This window comes from Rhinolophus sinicus, chromosome 14 (genome assembly GCF_057876585.1).
Source record: "Rhinolophus sinicus isolate RSI-liver-muscle chromosome 14, RSI-T2T, whole genome shotgun sequence".
NCBI classification, from domain to species: Eukaryota; Metazoa; Chordata; class Mammalia; order Chiroptera; family Rhinolophidae; genus Rhinolophus; species Rhinolophus sinicus.
Window position 1 is genome coordinate 146,877,770 of NC_142514.1, and position 18,864 is coordinate 146,896,633.

Here is an 18,864-nt window from a genome sequence, read left to right on the forward strand (position 1 = left end):
TTGTCTCATCCCCCCTAGATCATGGCAACCACTAAACTACTTTCTGTTTTTATGGATTTGCCTACTCCAGACATTTCAGATAAGTGGAATCATACAATATGTGTCCTTTTGTGTCTGGCTTCTTTTACTTAGCATTTGTTTGCAAGATTGATCCATGTTGTAGCATGTGTCAACACTTCATTCCTTTTTATAGCTGAGTAATACTCCATTGTGTGGATATGCCACTATTTGTTTATCTAGTTATAAGTTGACGGACATTTGGGTTGCTTCTATTTTTTGGTTATTATGAATAATACTGCTATGAACATTTATGTACAAGTTTTTATGTGAACATGTTTTCAATTCACTTTTAAAATTTGATATATTTTGACACACATATATACCTGTAAACCATCACAATTAATATAATGAACACAAACATCCCAAAGTTTCCTCATGTCCTTTTGTAATCTCTCTCTTCCCACCCCCAAGGCAACCATTGCTCTGTTTCTGTCACCATAGATTATAGACTACATTTTCTAGAACTTTCTAGAAGCCAAATTATACAGGCGAGGGGAGTTCATCAGGTTTTTTCATTCAGCATAATTACTTCCAGATTAATACATGCTATAGCATATCAATAATTTATTACTTTATATTGTTTCGTAGTATTCTATTGTATGAATATGTCAGATTATTTATCCCTTACTATCACTATTACTCATTACCACTAATGGGCAATGAGCTTGTTCCCAGTTTTTTACTATTATAAAGATAGGGATATGAATATTTATGTACAAATATTTCTATAGACAATGCTATCATTTTCCTTAGGATTTTGCCTAGGAGTGAAATGGCTGGATTATTTAGTTTACTTAATTTTTTAAAAAAGTCAAACGGTGTTCCAAGATAGCTGTCCCATTCCCATTTCCCTTAGCAGTGAATGAAAAGTCTCAATTCCTCCACATCTTTGCAATATTCAGGCAGCACTCTGGAAAGCAGGAAGGCTAAAATATAGCTCCTCACTCTCCTTCCTGAGGGGTAAGCTTCAAGCTGTGCACCTTCTCCCAATTATTCAAAGTGGTGATGGTTAGAGCAAACCCCCTCTCTATACCCTTTGTTCTTAGTGGTCCTTAGGCATCCAAACTTATGTGTTCAGGTTTTACCAAGGAAGATTCCTTTATAAAGCTCTCATGCTTTGAATTGGAGCCATAAAGGAACAAACCTAAGAGTAGGTAAATCATGAGTTGACAGGCCCCCTGAAAAACTGAAGTACAGCTTAAAATCATTTCAGTTCCTTGAAACGGATTAAGGTTATTCTTGATGCTACTATCTCTAGCCATATAGAAGAAATAAAAGTAAATCCTCTCTGGAACAAGATAACTGCAACTGCATTCTAGGCCTCCAAAATATCTATACATTTATATACATATGCCCAGCACTCAGTCAAAAATAAACAGGAATCCCTGGTACCCTCACTTTTAAGTTGTATCATTCCTTAAATGAAGTACCAGCTGTCAAATGTACAGAGGGCACTTTCTAGTGTCCTTCCCCCATTTCTTCATCCTAGCCATTACTAGAAAATTGGAGATAAAGTCCTGATACAAATGGTGGGATGAGATGAATGGGATTTTTAGTTCCATCTAACAAAGTTTCTACAAAAGTAATTCATCTATGGAAAAGCAAAATATACTATCTATTCATATTTTAAAGTATAAAGAAAATATGTCTACTTTCGAAATATCTAACTAACTCCGGAGCAAAAGGGGCCTGGGTTAAAGATTTTAAAAAACAAAAAAATGAGTACTAGTTAAGATTAGGACCTATGTGATTATATATTTTATATATCAGGTATTTAATGGTTCGCTTTTTATTTTCTTCATTTACATCAGGTGTTATGAGCTTAAAATAAATCTTTTTTTTGGTATGCTTCCATAAGAGGACATTGAAAATGGGAGAACAGACGTACCGAGCTGCTGGAACAGGAGAGCCACACTAGTGCCTGTAACAGGAAGACTGTCATGCAAGGGAGTCTGAATCAGCTGTCTATCTCCCGCACCCAAGGAAAACAGCTTCTGCAGAATGGAGAAACACACACAAACACATTAATGATTTCTTTTCAGACATTTTCTTAATAAAATAAAAAATCCCTTTGAAGTTCAGATTTATAGCAGGTGATGATATTAAGATAATATTAAGATCAAATTAACAGACGCAAAGGGCACTAATGTAGCCCGAAACATTCAAGTTAATTTCCGTCAAACTGAATATAGTAAAAGAAAATTCAGTAGTTAAAAGTTGAAATTTTAGTAACGATGAAATACAAAAATCACTGACAATCACACATAGCTAAAAAATAATAAAATGTTAAAGTCAACATTTATATGCTAATTATATCAATAAAACTAGGAAAAATGAATGTAATATGAACCACATAAATAATTTAAAAATTTCTAGCTGCCACAATAAAAGTTTTTAAAAATTAAAAATAAGTAAAATAAAATCAAGTCAACAAAAAAACCATCATAATAAAGGCCCATAAACAAGCTCACTGTTTTAAAGTTAAGGTTCAATTGTGACCACTCACATTTCAAATTCTGCCCTTGGAGCAGAAGGAGAAGAATGAGGGAGGAGAGAGCAGAAAGGAAAAAAAGAAATAAAAACGTAAGAGTAACAAAAGACATCTGCATAGACAGAAGACAATTAAAAAGGTAAAGCGTGACGAAAAAGGATGCCAATTAAATTGTAAATAACTTCTTTGTCAGACTGAGGATAAATGATGTAATTTTTAAAGGACTATCCTCTTCCGCAATGTTACATAAGAATAAGCAAAATAAATGATCAACTAATCAATTTTAGGACTTAAGGAAGAGTCTTTTTTTTTTTTTTTTTTTAAGTATCGTGCCTAAGAAACATTGTCATAGAGTTGAGGTTCTTATTTTTCTACTTCAGAGACAAATATGAAAATCTCAAGACATACAAAAGATGAAAAACAAAGGATCTCTGGGAAAGTTTTACTTCAGTAAAAGAGCTTAATGTCCTCATTTGAGGCTCAATTTATGACAAAAGCCTTGGGAAATTTTAAGGCATTGTTCACATTTTTCGAAGATCTGTGATTCTGGACCATGGTCAACATTATTATTAAGTTGGTGCAAAAGTAATTGCGGTTTAAAAGATTTAAAAAAAAAATTGCAAAAACTGCAATTACTTTTGCACCAACCTAATACTAAAGGCAGCAAACTGAGATAAGAAAAATAAGCCCTCTTCTTTCAAAGTTTAAATGTAAGCCATTCTATTAAAGAGTACACACAACACACAAAATGGTTTTAGGACCACATATTATTATTGTTATCCAGGGAAATGAATAAATAAATAAATCTACTCAGAAATAGTTACAAGGTTATAAAAAAACTGTTTTGAGAGTTTTCTTAATGTTATCTCCTAATTTTTTTCACTCAAAAAAATTTTAGTTTAAGTTAATAAAATGAGGCATAATTCTATAGCGCAAGAGGAGTAGAAATAACACATTTTAAAAGTTCAACTTAAAAAAGTGGATTTCCAAGAAAATGTAAACTACAGTTCAAGTTACACAAAATATGACTTCCAATTATGCTATGTGAAAGGTGACCCTGTGTTAAAATTAACCTCACGACCTAAGAAAAGAATGGAATCTTGGGTCTCTAGGAGGCAGACCATAGGGACAATGCTTAACTAAACTAAGATCCTCTTTAAAACGAAAATATTTAAAGAATTCTTTTTTCCCCCTTTTCTTCACAAATTAAATTAACCGGAGGAGAGGAGATGAGGAACAGGCCCTCTTCATCTCCCTTTTGATTCTATTTACCTGAGACCCTCCAGCCGCTGGGACAAGGCACGCACACAGATTGGCAATGAGGCTTTCCAAAGAGACATTCAGACTGTCCACATATACAGTGTAGATCAAACCCAGGCAAGCCTGCAAAGGAAAGACGCATACAGTCATTTCATGGAAAAAGTAAGCACTAAAATAAATTGTTGTGACATCTGCTCTTAGGAAAATTTCTCTTTGAACCTAGGAAAGTATATTCTACAGTGTCCATGGAATACATTTTAAGCAGCAAATGTTATTAAGTTTATTAAATTTTCCTCCAGAACCAGAAGCTCTAAATGAACTTTTGAGATGAGCTTATTAAAAACAGAAATCTATAATTTGTAAAAACAGGTGTTTGGGCTGAGATAACCACTCTAGCAAATTTGTAGGGCTTTAAACTGTTTTTGTCTCAACTTACTTTGCAAAACACCAATTTTTAAGATAAACATTTGGTAATTTTACCTTGTTTTGTGATTCTTCTAAATTCAGAACATTTATTCTACATAAAAATTGAACGTGAATTTTTACAAAAGATGACAAAATAGATCGAGGATACAATTAACACCTTAGAAGAAAGTAGGTGGTAAAAAGGAGGCAAAATGTAATCTTTCTGAATCTCAGTCTGTTATAAAATGTTGTAACTCTGAAAAATTAGTATTTGTTAGGAGTCACCCCATTGTCATTGATATCTTGACACCAAGTTAATTTTTCTAGAATACATATAATCTCAACAATATGGAAACATTTGCCAGAAATTATGTATTAATTTCCCAAATCCTTGGGAAATTTTAAGGTATAGTTTATACTTTCCAAAAGAACATATGTGATTTGGGACCATGGTCAACATTACTATTGAAAGTAGCAACTGAAATAAGAAAAAAATAAGCCCTCTTCTTTCAAAGCTTAAATGTATTTATTTATAACTAAATTCAAAGATTTTCTTACATGTGAAAATGCTGAGTGTCTAAAAAACATAATATCTGGAAGTAAACAATATTTTAAAGTTATGTTGGCAGTGGTACAATCAGAACTATTTGAAATCACAAATATCCATCCTATTTACTTCAATCTGGACTCCTCAAAAGAAGGTGAGTAAAAATACACCAAGTAGTTATATTACTATGCATTTTAAATTTGCTACAGGTAATCAAATAATTTCTTTAAGATACCTAATTTGAGTCAGTAAACATAGGACCTTTTTAAAACAAATACTACATCCTTAGAAATTTAAATAGTCACACGAACTTACTCCGGTATTAACGTCATCCAACACAAATACATTTCTTCTGTTCACAGAAATTTTATTTTATTGATAAATTCCTAAATCAATTTAAAGATATTTTAAATACAAAGAAGTTGTTACCATGGTTCACTCAAAATAGATTTACACAATAATACAAATCAATAATGACAACTAAGAGTTCTTTACCCTAAAAATTTCTGGATAATCTAATCTGGATACCAACACCAGGCTTTTGGGAGCAAACACTTCTGCAGGCTGAATTAAACCAGACACTTCCACTTCACCTTCAATCTCTTCCTTCTTTGTTCCCTAGAAATAGAGGCACTGTGATCAATAGATTGTCCTTGGTTTATAACTCATAAAAGCTAGACATATCAATTTCATGTAATTTACAAACTCCAAAATTACAAAATATAATTTATAATATAATTTACAAAATAAACTAAAAGAGCATACTTTGAAAGGAATCTAAGAAGCAGGCAAAGAAATTATGAAGCAGGCATACTTACTACATTTTTTAAAAGCTCCTTTAGCTCTAGATATACACCGCAACTTTGAGTATTTGGTTTCTGTGTTACGTACCAGTAATCAAAGGTAAATAAGACACATGCAAGTTATTTTAAACGGCAACACAAAAACTAAAAATGACACTCATTTTTCATGTTTGTTTTCCTGTTTGTCCCAATCTTTCAAACAACAATGTTGATTTTTTGAAGAGAGAACATTTTTACATACAAAACAAAGTTTCAGAATATGTTTCATATCACTGAACTGTACACTTAAAAATGGTTAAATGCTAAGTCTTATGTCATATATATTTTAGCACAATAAAAACATCTAGAATAAAAAAATCTAAGTTTCAATTAAAATACTGGTTAACGAAGTAAACTTTGAAAAATATTATTCTCGTTTATGAGTTAAACATTTCCTGTGCACCTACTGTTCCCATCACGATACTATATGATGCATTATGAAAGTTTTAAGCCAAAAAAAAAGGACAAGGTAGTAAAGCAATGATTTATTTCTAGGTGATATTCTAAGATGCTAGGACATTTTCCCAAACTACAATGTTCTTTTCTTTCCTTTCTATTAATCAAGGGTCCGGCTTAAAATTTATCTTCCTTCCTGAAGACTGTTCTTTACCTATTTTTCTCTTACTCTTAATTCTTAGCACAGTTTACCAACATATCTATCACGCTTGCTCATAGTTATTTCTCCTGCCAAACCTCTCCCCAAAATGCCACAAAATGCCATATCCAACTGCCTGCTTGACATCTCCAGTTGGATGACTAGCAGGTATCTCAAACATGTCCACAACATAGCTCCAATCTTTCTCCCAAAATTCCATTCCTCCTGCAGTATTCCTTATCTCAGTGGAAATCCTATTCTCCCATTTGGCAAATCAGAAATCCTGATTCTCCTTTCTTTCAAATCCCATATACAAACTGTCAGCAAATCCTGATTTCTTACCATCTCCACTTCTACCATAACACTGTGAGCCACCATCATCGTTGTCTGGATTGTTGGAACAGACCCCCTCAGCCTCCTCTATTTTTCTTCAGCCCCACTATGCTTCCTTGCTGCTCTTCAAACATACTGGGCATGTTCCCAACTAAGGGAACTTAAGCACTTGTTACTCCTTTACCTCCTTTACTCTTTCCACAGATATCATAATTACTAATTCCCTCATCTCCATTAGGTCTTTATTCAAGAGACTTCTGCTCTGTTAAAAGCCTTTGCTGATAGGATCTAGTACCTACATGGCACTATACCTAGTAATTACAATATTATTGAGTATATTCCTTATGCTATACCCTACATCCCCATGACTACTGTGTAACAACCAATTTGTACTTCTCAATCCCTTCCCCTTTCACCCATCCTTTCCCATCTTAAAGAAGTCTCTCTAAGATTCCTTGTAATACTGGTTTGGTGGTAATTAATTCCTTCAGCTTTTTCTTGTTTGGGAAGCTCCTTATCTGTCCTTCAATTCTAAATGACAGCCTTGCTGGGTAGCGCAATCTTGGTTGTATGTCATTGCTTTTCAGGGTGATAGATGGGAAGGGGATGGGGGCAGGGTGAAAAAGGTGAAGGCATTAAGAAACACAAATTGATTAGTTAATACACTGTGGGGAATATAATCAACAATGTTGTAAAGATCATGTAAGGTGCCAGATGGGCACTGGACTTATCAGGGGGATCACTTCATAGACTGTGTCCAAAGCACTATACACCTGAAGCTGAAGTAGAATAATATTGAATGTCAACTATAACTAAATATATAGGTGTATATACTCACGGGATGTAGAGTATAGCATAGGAAAGATAGTCAATGGTATTGTAACAGCTATATAAGAAGTCAGAGGGGTAGTAGCTTGGGGGTGGGTTATCACTTTATGAGGGGTTCAAATGTCTAACTATTACGTTGCTTTGTACACCCGAAACAAGGAAGGAAGGAAGAAGGAAGGAAGGAAGGAAGGAAGGAAGGAAGGAAGGAAGGAAGGAAGGGAAGGAAGGAAAAAGCCTTTGCTGGCATCTTACTAGGAATTGCAAGGCCCTAACACTTCCTATCCCTTTTCCTTATATTATTTTTCTCCATGGCATTTGTTACCATCCAACATATTATCCACTTCACTTATCTTGTCTTTGGCTCCATTATTTCTATCTGATTTCTATCTGATTTCTTCCCTGTTAATTTCCCACTTCCTAACACAAGAGCTGGGCACACAGTTGATATTTAGTATTTATTTACTCAATACATGTAGGAATGAATTTTCTTGAAATAGTTTTCTGGGTCTTTTACCAAGGGAAGTCTCTTTCACCCTACTCATGGTAACCAAGAATTGTATTTTCTATCTCTTTTGGAGGCCGTATAGTTTCTAGTACAGTGAAATATAACCAAGTTGTTAGATGTCTATGAAATGCACATATCCAAAGGGAACTATCCATTTCCTTTTTATATGTGTGATAAGGTCCATATACTCTTGAAAGATTTTCATTTGTTACAAAGCAAAAGCTAAAATTAGGTTGCTTTGTTTCTGGAATCCTTAGAAATAATAAAAATGTGATGAAGATAAATTTACCAAAGATTTCCACACTTAATGAATCATATTCTTCATGGATTACTAATAAATTTGAAATGACAAAAGAATGACTGAAATTCCTGAAAGAGATAAAGCTATCCACATTTTTATGAGATTGTGATAAATGCCCTAGAGTGCCATTAGAAGTCAGCTTGAGTAGTAGATAACCATTTCAAAAAAATGAGGAGTAACCAACTTTAACCAAAAAACAAAATAGAATGCACTGGTCATTTCTTAAAGCTATTCTTTAATTAAACTTTCACCAAATGGAATAGTTATTAACAAGAAAGAAAAAAGGTCCAATATAATGTAAATCAGTATTAAGTAAAAACAATTCCACTTTTATTTATATACTCATTACAGACGTTGACTTTTACTTTGTAAATGTGCTATAAATCATAAGGTGTTTTTCTTTTTAATTCTAACAGCCCTCCTACAAAAATACAATGTCTTAAGAGAAAATTCCTATCCCTTTTTGCAGCGCAAAATGTACTACTATGAAAAAAAAATTTTTTAACTCAAAAAATGTTGGTTAAAATAAAGGTTTGTTCTAGGAGACAGTAACGTGGTATTTTGATCAAATTTTTCTATAAATAATTTATCATGTTAGGGAATACTGCCTCTTCTCTATAGCTGCTCGAATATCTTTTATGTAATAATTATGTAATTATACCAGCTTTACTTGGTTTGTGTTTTACAATGACAGTCACATATTGAAAATATGTGAGAAACTTAAAAATAAGCAGGAAATTAAAATATAAGCTATGACTGTAATAGATGTTATAATAATGCTTTGAAATTTAATTTTTCATAGCATAAAACACTGACACATCATTTATCTCACTGGACACTACTTGCAAGCATTCTTCTAACCTAAAATTATTCCTTCATTTTAGTAGGTCTGCTTAAAGATACAAATTTACCTTTAATACTGTCTACTGAATTGTCTCACAGTGACTTGCAAGGTCCCTTATCTCTTATACATATCATAAGCACACACCACAGCTTGCCCATTTATAGATTTTTTCCCCCTACCTATTATTACTATGGATTACATCTGCTAGTGGGATTCCCAACTTCTATGTAGTTTACATTCTATGTAGCTCACATTCTCTATCCACAATAATAATTTCATCCTCACCAAAACAATCTGCCCTAAAAATGCTATTGCCCTTTAAACACGTCCTGAGACAACAATGCGAATAATTACTAGATTATTGATTTTATGGGTAACTCCGCACAGTAGATAGGCACAATCTTCAGGAAGTTTATCCTATCAATCACGTTGAAACTTCAATCTCATCTCTGTTGCACTGCTGATACTTAATTCTTGTTCCTTCTACCCTGAAAAGACCTGTTGTATTCAGTATCGTCTCTGTGTTAAGTTCATTTTCAACAATAATGTTTCACACTAAAACTCTTACTACAAAATTTCTTTATACACTCAGTTTAAAAAGAAGGATAACAGGAATTATGCAAATATAAAAGTTTTAGTTCTACATTTCCTTTTTGAAATGTAAGTTATTTATTACAGTGTACCATTACATAGAATTGCCTCAGCTATTTAAGGACTTTAAAACTTTCCAAAATTGAAAATAAAGGAATCTAAGTAATTACAAAATTCTGTAAAGTTCCCTCTGAAAATTGTCTTCATTTCTTGCCAAAAAATCTGGTAATCATGTTGACATGTCCACATGATAAAACCTAGTTTATCCTTGCATTGGTCTGGAAAATAATTTTACGAGAAATACACATTTTAGGATAACAAGCTTTCTCAGACAAATCAGGTCACTGGTCTTCAGTTCAGAATTGAATTTTCCTCTAACAAACAAAACAAAACCTTGATATTTTCCCTTTTAATATCTCTTGGGCTCTACAGTATTTCGAAGGTAAGACAAATTCATTTGTAGGGCTACTATAACAGAAATCTTCCTATTTTTAAGTGGCACAAACTCCATTTTTTTTTTTTTTAAACATACTCATAAGGCAGCATTTTCCAAAGTATTTTTACTGGAAGCAAAAAGATATTACTTAGCCAAAGGGTCTACTAATCAAAAATTTCGAAAACAGTAAGTTAAGCCAAGTTGAAAAGGATTCATTACTGCAGAATTTCTCAGACTTTGATATGCAGATTTTATTTGTACAATGCCAAGCAAAGGAGATAAAATATGAAAATATTCCTCAAACTCATTGGACCAATGAACTATCTTTATTACAGAACATCTAGAGGACCTAATGGTCTCTGGAACACATGTGGGGTAATGCTGTCATGAGCTATTTTAGGATATAAAATGTGTGAAACAAGTATGTATAGGTTCATATGCTCTATATCTTTAGAATGTTGGGTAAGTATAATGCTTATCACATAAATAGATTGTTCTAGTTGATCTCAGTTTCATTAATTCTCATATTTCATAAAATAAGGTAAGATTTGAAAAGATTAGAAAATGGATAAGGCTGCTGGGATCTATGGTGCTACATGGCTGCCATAAGAAAATATTCAACATGCCTCTGGCCCCTTCTCAGCAGATGAATTAGGAACTTCTACTCTTGACCAGTGGTTCTCAAGCTTTCATGTGCATCAAAATCATGATGCAGGGCTTGTTAAAATAAAGTTCTGGGTCTCACCCCTACAGTATCTGATTTAGTAGGTCTGAAGTGGGGTCTGAGAATTTACATTTCTGACAAGTTCCCTGGTGATTCTGATACTGTTGGTCCAAGGACCACACTTTAAGAATCACAGCTCTAACAGTGGAAATGTAACGGCTGTGCGCGATGTCAGAGGGGTAGTAGATGGGGGGAGGGCGGTTATCACTGTGTGAGGGATATAAATGATAAATGTCTAACTATTACATTGTTTTGTATACCTGCAACTAATAAAACATAAAAATTAAAAAAGAGAATCACTGCTCTAGACTAACTAATATGACAATATAAAAGAAAATAATAACAGCTAACATATATTCTATATGCCAGACACTGTACTAGGCATCGTATCAGTATTAATAATTCATTTATTCAATTAAAGTATTAAATACTATTTACCAGGAAAGGAAACCAGGACTCCTTGGAGAAATGACACTGTTTTATTATCTGGCTCAGAAAAATATACAAAATGAGCCTGTTCATCTTATTGTATCAAAAAGTAAAGAATCAAAATGAATAAAAATTGTAGTTGATTGAAATCCATCAAATACACAAAAATCCATACGTTCATAATGATAATTTTTTAATTGGTCACTACCGAAGATTGCGAGGGTACCAACTATTCTGAAAAATTTTAGAAAGGGGAAATAAATTTACTGTCTTTTCTATCAAACTGTAATTGATGAAAGTTTCATTTTGTAAATTTTAATTAATAAGTGCAGAAGGAACAACAGAACTAGGAAATTATATATGTTTTTCAATTTCTATTGAAATAATCTATTTAGTCAATGATCACCAATAGATACTAAAACCATTAAGTAAAAGGTTAACATACCCCATACCCACAAATCAATTTTAACATTACCAAAAGTAAAACAACCAGGTATTAAGTGCCTCTTGATGTGATACCACAGGAAATACAGTACAATCTTTGAAGTAATCTTGCTTTAAAAAGTTAAATGTAAATCTAATCAGGCCTCTAGATCTAATTATCACTTTATGGAAACTATGGGGAATAGAGGTACAAGTTAAATAATAATTTGGGAATTAACCAGTCAAATCCAGAATGTAGGGCATTCCATTGGACAAATGAACCAGTTTCCTCACCATCCCCAAAAGAGGGGCTGTTACAGAGGAAACTTAAGAAATAGCAACCAAATAAAATGTGTAGATGTTGTTTAAATTCTGATTTAAATAAAACAAGACATTTCTGAGATAATTCTTTAAAATTTGAAAACATATAAGTTGATTACTAAATGATATTAAGGACTTACTCAAAATTATAATACATTTGCTAAGTATTATAATGGCAATTGGTAATGTAAAAAAAAAAAAGCCCTTATCAGTTAGAGATGCATACAAAAATATTTACAGGTGAAATATGTTTGGGGTTTGCTTCAAAATGCCTCCCCTTACACTGCAAACTGGTGTGGCCTAAATGGAAAACAGTATGGAAATTCCTCAAAAAACTAAAAATAGATATACCTTATAATTGAGCAATTCTACTTCTGGTATTTATCAAAAAAACAAAAAGAAACATTACTTCGAAAAGATATATGCACCTCTATGTTCATTACAGCATTATTTACAATAACCAAGATATGGAAGCAACCTAGGTGCCCATTGATATATGAGTGGATAAAGAAGATGTGGTATATACTCTACATGCAATGGAATATTACGCAGCAATAAAAAAGAATGAAATCTTGCCATTTGTGACAACATGGATGGCTCTAGAGGGTGAAATAAGTCAGGTAGAGAAAGAAAATACTGTATGGTTTCACTTATATGTGGAATCTAAAAACAAACAAAACAAAAACAGACTCAGAAGGAGAGACCAAAGGGATGGGGACCAGACAGGAGGGAGTGGGGGGATGGGTAAAAAGGGGAAAGGGAATATAGTCAATAATATTGTGATAAGTTTGCAAAGTGACAGATGATTACTAGAAGTAGTGGGGTGATCACATTGTAAGATATAAAAATGTCAAATCATTATATTGTACACCTGAAACTATTATAACTAACGTAAGATTGTAAACCAACTATACTTAAAACAAGGCCTTCCCCTTAAAAAAAAAACACACAAAAAAAACTCAGGGTCTTAAATTTTAAAAGATTGACATAAAGCTGATAATTTCTAAAGTGGGTAAAATACAAGGGAGTTCATTATATTATTTACTTTAATTTTCTGTATGTTTGAGAATTTCCATAATAGAATTAAAGCAAACAAAACCTTTATTGAGCACCTACAATGTGTCGGCATTGTTCTATGTAATGAGGATTTTAGCATAAGTCAAAGAGACAAATATCTGTATTCTTCCTATAGATCTATATTCTTGTAGATATAAGTGCATTATCTCATTAAACATTTCCAACAACCCTCTGAAGTAGGTACTATTATCATGCCCTATCTATAAAGAAAATAACATAGCAAGAGAGTAAATCATTTGCCCAATGTCACACTTGTAGTAAATTACAGAACTAAGGACTAAGTCCAGAGACTGCTCTGTTAAAAGCTAACAGGGATCTTAGAAAAGCATGTAATTCTACACTCCTATTTTATGTACAAGCAAACAGAGATTCAGAGAGGTTACATGGTTGGCATATAAACTGTAAAAGATAATGATATATAAACTTTTTTATGCACTTTACAAATTATGTACTGGGTGCCTAGGTGCCAAGCACTAAGGCTACAGTGGTTACAGAGCTGCTGCTCTTATGAAGCATACATTCTGGTAGGGGAGACCAAATGAAAAGATAAATAAACAAATAAGCAAAATAATTTGTTTGTGGTAAGTCCTGTGAAGATAAAAAAGAAGATGAAGAGATAGAGTGACTGGCGAATGGACTAATACATAGAGCCAAAGAGGTCAGAGAAGACCTCTCTGTGAAGGTGATGCTGGAGCTGACATGTACAAGACAATAAGCAACTAGTCTCTTGAAAAGTCTAAGGGCAGAACATTCTATACAGAGGGACAGGCAAATGCAAAGGGTCTAAGATAGGAAGGAGTTTAACATATTTTAAGAAACAAAAAAGGAGCCAGAAAATATGAAACCTAAGTAGCTAGAGGAAAAATCACAGCAGCTGAAATCGGAGAGGTAAGTAGTGGCTAAATTATGAAGGGCCTTGAGGCCAAGACAAGGATTTCGGATTTTTGTACTAAATGCCATCGGAATGTGTTGAAGGGCTTGAAGCAATGAGAGTGACCTCAACTCTGTTTTGAAAATATCACAATGATGCTGAATGGAGAATACCTAGCTTGTAAAAAGGCAAAAGGAGAAACAGAAAGAATGGTTAAAAGTCTGATAGTTCAGACAAAATCTATGGTGAAGTGATAAGAGGGGGAGATAAAGAAAACTAGATGACTGAGGATTTATTTTGGAAGTAGAATTGCTGATGGCTATACTTAATGTGAAAGGCTAAAAAAAAAAGGGAGGATAGGGGATAACTCTAAGTTTTTTGTTTGAATACCTGGATGGATAATAATGCCATTTATTGAGATTAGGAAAACTAAGAAGAAACAGATTGGGGATAGGGATGGGAGAAAGGAATGGAGCGAATCAGGAGACAATACACCTTGCTTATAAAAGGCTCAATAAATATGAGTTCTGTTCCTCTTCCATCCAGTGTTTTATCCATTACTAAAAAAACAGGACAGCAAGAACCTGAAATTCTTTCTAGAAATAAAGTCAATTATATCTCAAATTATAAAAAAGAAAGAATGGCTATAAAAACAATTTAAAGGTAATAAAAAATGTATTGACAAGGGATTATATCAATATAAAAAACACAAGTTTAAAAAATACTATATAATGTGTATGTGTGTATTTCTATGTGTGTATATTTTTTATTGAATATGTTTACATTTTTAAAATGAAGAAGTAAAGGCCTGGAAGGTTATACTCCAAAAGATTAGCAGAGTCTTTGGGTGATGGGATTATGGCTGACAGACCACATAAAAATACTATACACGTAAGCAGAGAAAAACAATTTTCTAAAATGTTTACATTTGTACTATCTTTGTAACAAAAGGTTCAAAGTTATAAAAAGTAAACAGTAATGTATCAGTATGTGTTTATTTATTAAACACTTACTACATAGTTGGCCACATAGTGGGTGTCACAGGATAGCTACAGTCCCTTGCATCAGGAAATTTATAATCTAGTTTAAGTGCTAAAACCAACACAGATGAAATAACAGCAACCAGTACAAAATAAGTGTAACATTTTGAAGTTCATATTTAAAGTGCTCGAAAAACTCTGAGGAGGGATGAGGCCCACAGCAGTGAGCTAGGATTTAAAGGATAAATAGAACAGTCAGAGATAAAGGGAAAGAGAAAAGGAGAAATCCAACAATGCTGTAAAGTTAGAAAAAAGCAGCATGCTGTGTACTCTAATCAGCTTGAACTGTAATATACACCTACCCTGCCATTTCACTCTCCTAATTTCAGTCCTTTTAAAAATGTATCTTTTAAAAATATGAGCTAAAAACACTAAATTTTTATGCTAGGCATATTTATCTACAATTCTCTGCCTATGTTGACATTATTAGTTGATAAAATTGATTAATTTGCAATACATTTTGATATAAGAAACATAATGGTAAATTTGTTGAAACTTTTTAAATTTTTGGCATATTTTATTTCAATAATTCTTACTGCATACCTTCTTTAAGACATCTTTATCCTCCAATTAATATCATGTGAATAAATCTGAATTAATGAATTAATCACTATAAACTGAGAAATATGGTCACTGGCACTGAGGTATGTTCCTGCTCATCATCTACCATATTTTGCCGTGTATAATGCACTCCCATGTATAATGCACATCCATGTTTTTGGCCCAAACTTTCAGGGGGGAAAAAATCTTTCATTTTAATTTTTTAATTCAAATTTTTATTTGTTTACATTTAGGTACTTGTTTTTGTATTTTAAAGGAATTTTAGTATTTCTTTTTTAACATGGTACGAGAAATTTTAAGTAACAAATAATTACAAAACACAAGAACAGATACAAGGTACAATAAATTTTATGTACCAGTAACAAATTTACAATATTTATGCATCATAGAAGGCCAAGAATTCTTCATCGTTTCAAGTTTGTCGTAAGTTCAACAAAACCGATTATTGTATTCCAGGGTATCATTTTACATACGATATCATTATTGATTTCTAGAGTTACGCTTTTAACTCATAAGCATAAATAAAAGAATTAAAAACATTTATATAGATACACAATTAGTACTAACCATGTATGACGCGCATCCTTACTTTTCCCTCACAAATTGGGGCCAAAAAGTGTGCATTATACATGGCAAAATACAGTATCTCTGAGACATAATTGATTTAACTTTCATTTGTTAGAAAGTACTCAAGAATTCTTTGGTGTATCTTATAAAATTATTAAGAATATCTAAGACTTACATAACACGTCAAAATTATGAGAAATATTATTAAGCTAATCTTTCTCTCTGGAGAAAAAGAGGTAGAGTCAAACTTTTGTGTGTAAAGAAACAGCAGATAAACTTCATGTGTGTTTTCTTTCTAACAAGTTTAACCATTTCAAAATTAGGTTCTCATAAATTCAAGAACATTATTTTGTGAACCACCATAATCAATGGACTCTTCTGAAAGTTCTTTTCTACTGTTCGCTGAAATTGGTGAAAAAACTGACAGAAAAATTAGAAATGATAAAACACTAAATCACTTTTTAGCCGAAACAATTACATCAATATTATTTGACAAGTTAGAAAGTCATAGAACTTAAGTTTACCAATTCATAGGTTAAATAAAATATCCTTCCCTGGAATCCCTGATAGAGAAGCTTATATGGTAGGCACAAAGATCAAGATTTCAGCTTAATTTTCTTAAAGAATACATGTGGAAACCTTGTTTAATGATCATGTAACATGGCATACTGAAACATTCCATAAAGAAATAAAACATTTGGTTTTAAGCAACTATCAAGCAATAAATTCTAGCAATGCATATTCATCTAAAAAGTATGGCTTGTTCAGATGAACAAGTATGGCATAGAAATAATGTTCTGTGATCATAATTTGGGTGGAAATTTTAAAGTATATCTACAGTGAACATAATTAAAATATATCTTTAAAATCACAGTTATTATGATAGAATAATAAAAATAATATAATACTAGAAGGTATCTACTTCATTTTACTAACACTCTCATGCCAAATGACTTGCCAAAATCATAAAGCTTATTAAAGGTAGAATGGGGATTAACAAGTCAAGTTTTCTAATTCTTGGGCTATTTCTCTTTCTCTTGTATTCTTACATATAACCTTTATAAGAAATAGGTATTAGTTCAAAGAAACTGTTTAGAAGAGATGACATATGAGAAGTCAAATTGTAACTCTAGAAAGATATTCAGACTTTTTCCTTTAAGCATATTTCGATGTAATAATCCTTCTTGTGTTTAATTGAAATAATAGTAACAATACACAGTCCTTATTACAGCCCTTCCTGGTGTAAAATTGTTGTGAAAATTTTAAAAAAGGCATTTAATGTTGTAGGACTTTGGGAATTATTCCCCAAACTTTCTCCTGTTGTTTTAATGTCTCATATAATTTTAAACATATAACTAATTATAGCTAATTCAGTGAAAGTTTTTCCCTACAAAATGCTTCTGTGAGGATGTCAAGGGGACTGTTAAGATTCAGCATTCTGTCCATTAGCCAATTTTCATTTGAAAAAGGGGGAGAGGACAGATACAAAATCCTTTGTAAAAAACATAATTTTCACCATTCTTACTATATGAAGAATCATGTGGATATTTGTATATGTTGCAAATTATCAAACTACAGAATAAACTCAGAATATATAAATCCCCCAGTTTTTCCTGTTTGAATTATGTTACTTATGCTAGTTTTCACTAGACTCTCTTTGTTGAATAAGGTATGAGGATTAGTCTCTAGAATATTATCAAAAATAATGTTGATTCTATTAGAAGCAGCTTATTTCCACACTTCTCTGTTCATGCTTTCTAACTCAGTTAGGTAGATTATCATTAACAAAACCCACCTTCAGGGAATCAACATTTTTCCAAAAAGACATTCATCAGGATTATTTATAATATTGACAAAAGGGGAAATCAATGCCCATCAGGAAATTAAGTGTATTATATCCATGTGATAGATTTGTATGTAAACATTAATTATCTACAAGAAGTTTTAGTAAAAAGGAAAAACCAAACATTTATTATTCAAAGAAAATAGGTCAAACCATTCTTTTTTTTCTGTTCTCTTACTTTTCTCCCAATACATTCTAAATTTTCTACAGTGACCACAGTGTAGTTTGATAACCAGGGGGAAAGGGTGGTGAGGGGGGGGGTAAAAGGAAACAAAGAAAAAAATGACTCGGTTATTCTTCAGAAAAATCTATCAAATATTTTGTATGTGATTTACCCCACTGCTGCAAGTTTTCCCATCAGTTTAGAAATCTATTTTCATTACTTCATTTTCCTGTCAAATTACTCGATCACTTGGAATTATGAGCATTTAAATTTAGTTATTTTATTACAAAGCTCAACTATTTAAACAACACTTATTTATTTATTTTCTTTCTTTTTTCCCCCCCTTCTTCTGTCTCCTCCCACCCACTCTGGTTCAAGCCGTTGTTTCTCAGTCTAGTTGTGCAGGACACAGCTCCCTGGCTCATGCTGGTATTATGAGCCTTGGGCTCCCCCAGGCTGAGGTAGTCGCTGGTTGTCAGTTGGCCACTCACAGCAGCTCACGGCCGCTTTCGACGGCTACCGGCCACTCACGTTGGCTACCGGCTGCTCATGGCAGCATGTGGTAGCCTACAGCAGCACGCAGCAGCCCACGGCAGCCCACGGTAGCTCATGCCAACCTCTGGCTGCTCACGGCAGCCCAGCTCCAGGGAGAGCGATTATTCACAATCTTAGCTGTAGAGGGTGCAGCTCACTGGCCCATATGGGAATTGAATCAGTGACCTGGTGTCAGGAGCACAGCGCTCCAACCACCTGAGCCACCTGGCCGGCCCCTAAACAACACTTATTAAAATGCAGATTCCACTGATT

The 18,864-nt window shown here is 33.0% G+C and overlaps 1 protein-coding gene across 2 annotated transcripts in view; it reads right to left on the reverse strand.

Annotated features, from left to right (window-relative positions):
- The window catches only part of SBF2 (SET binding factor 2), a 391,687-nt gene that overhangs the window by 196,830 nt on the left and 175,993 nt on the right, over positions 1 to 18,864 (reverse strand). For both annotated transcript variants that reach the window (XM_019728981.3, XM_019728975.3), the window contains exons 4-6: positions 5,259 to 5,381; positions 3,824 to 3,934; positions 1,949 to 2,054 (exon numbers count right to left, since the gene is read on the reverse strand). In XM_019728981.3, the coding sequence (XP_019584540.3) occupies positions 1,949 to 2,054; positions 3,824 to 3,934; positions 5,259 to 5,381 (340 nt within the window). The remainder of the gene's footprint in view (positions 1 to 1,948; positions 2,055 to 3,823; positions 3,935 to 5,258; positions 5,382 to 18,864) is intronic.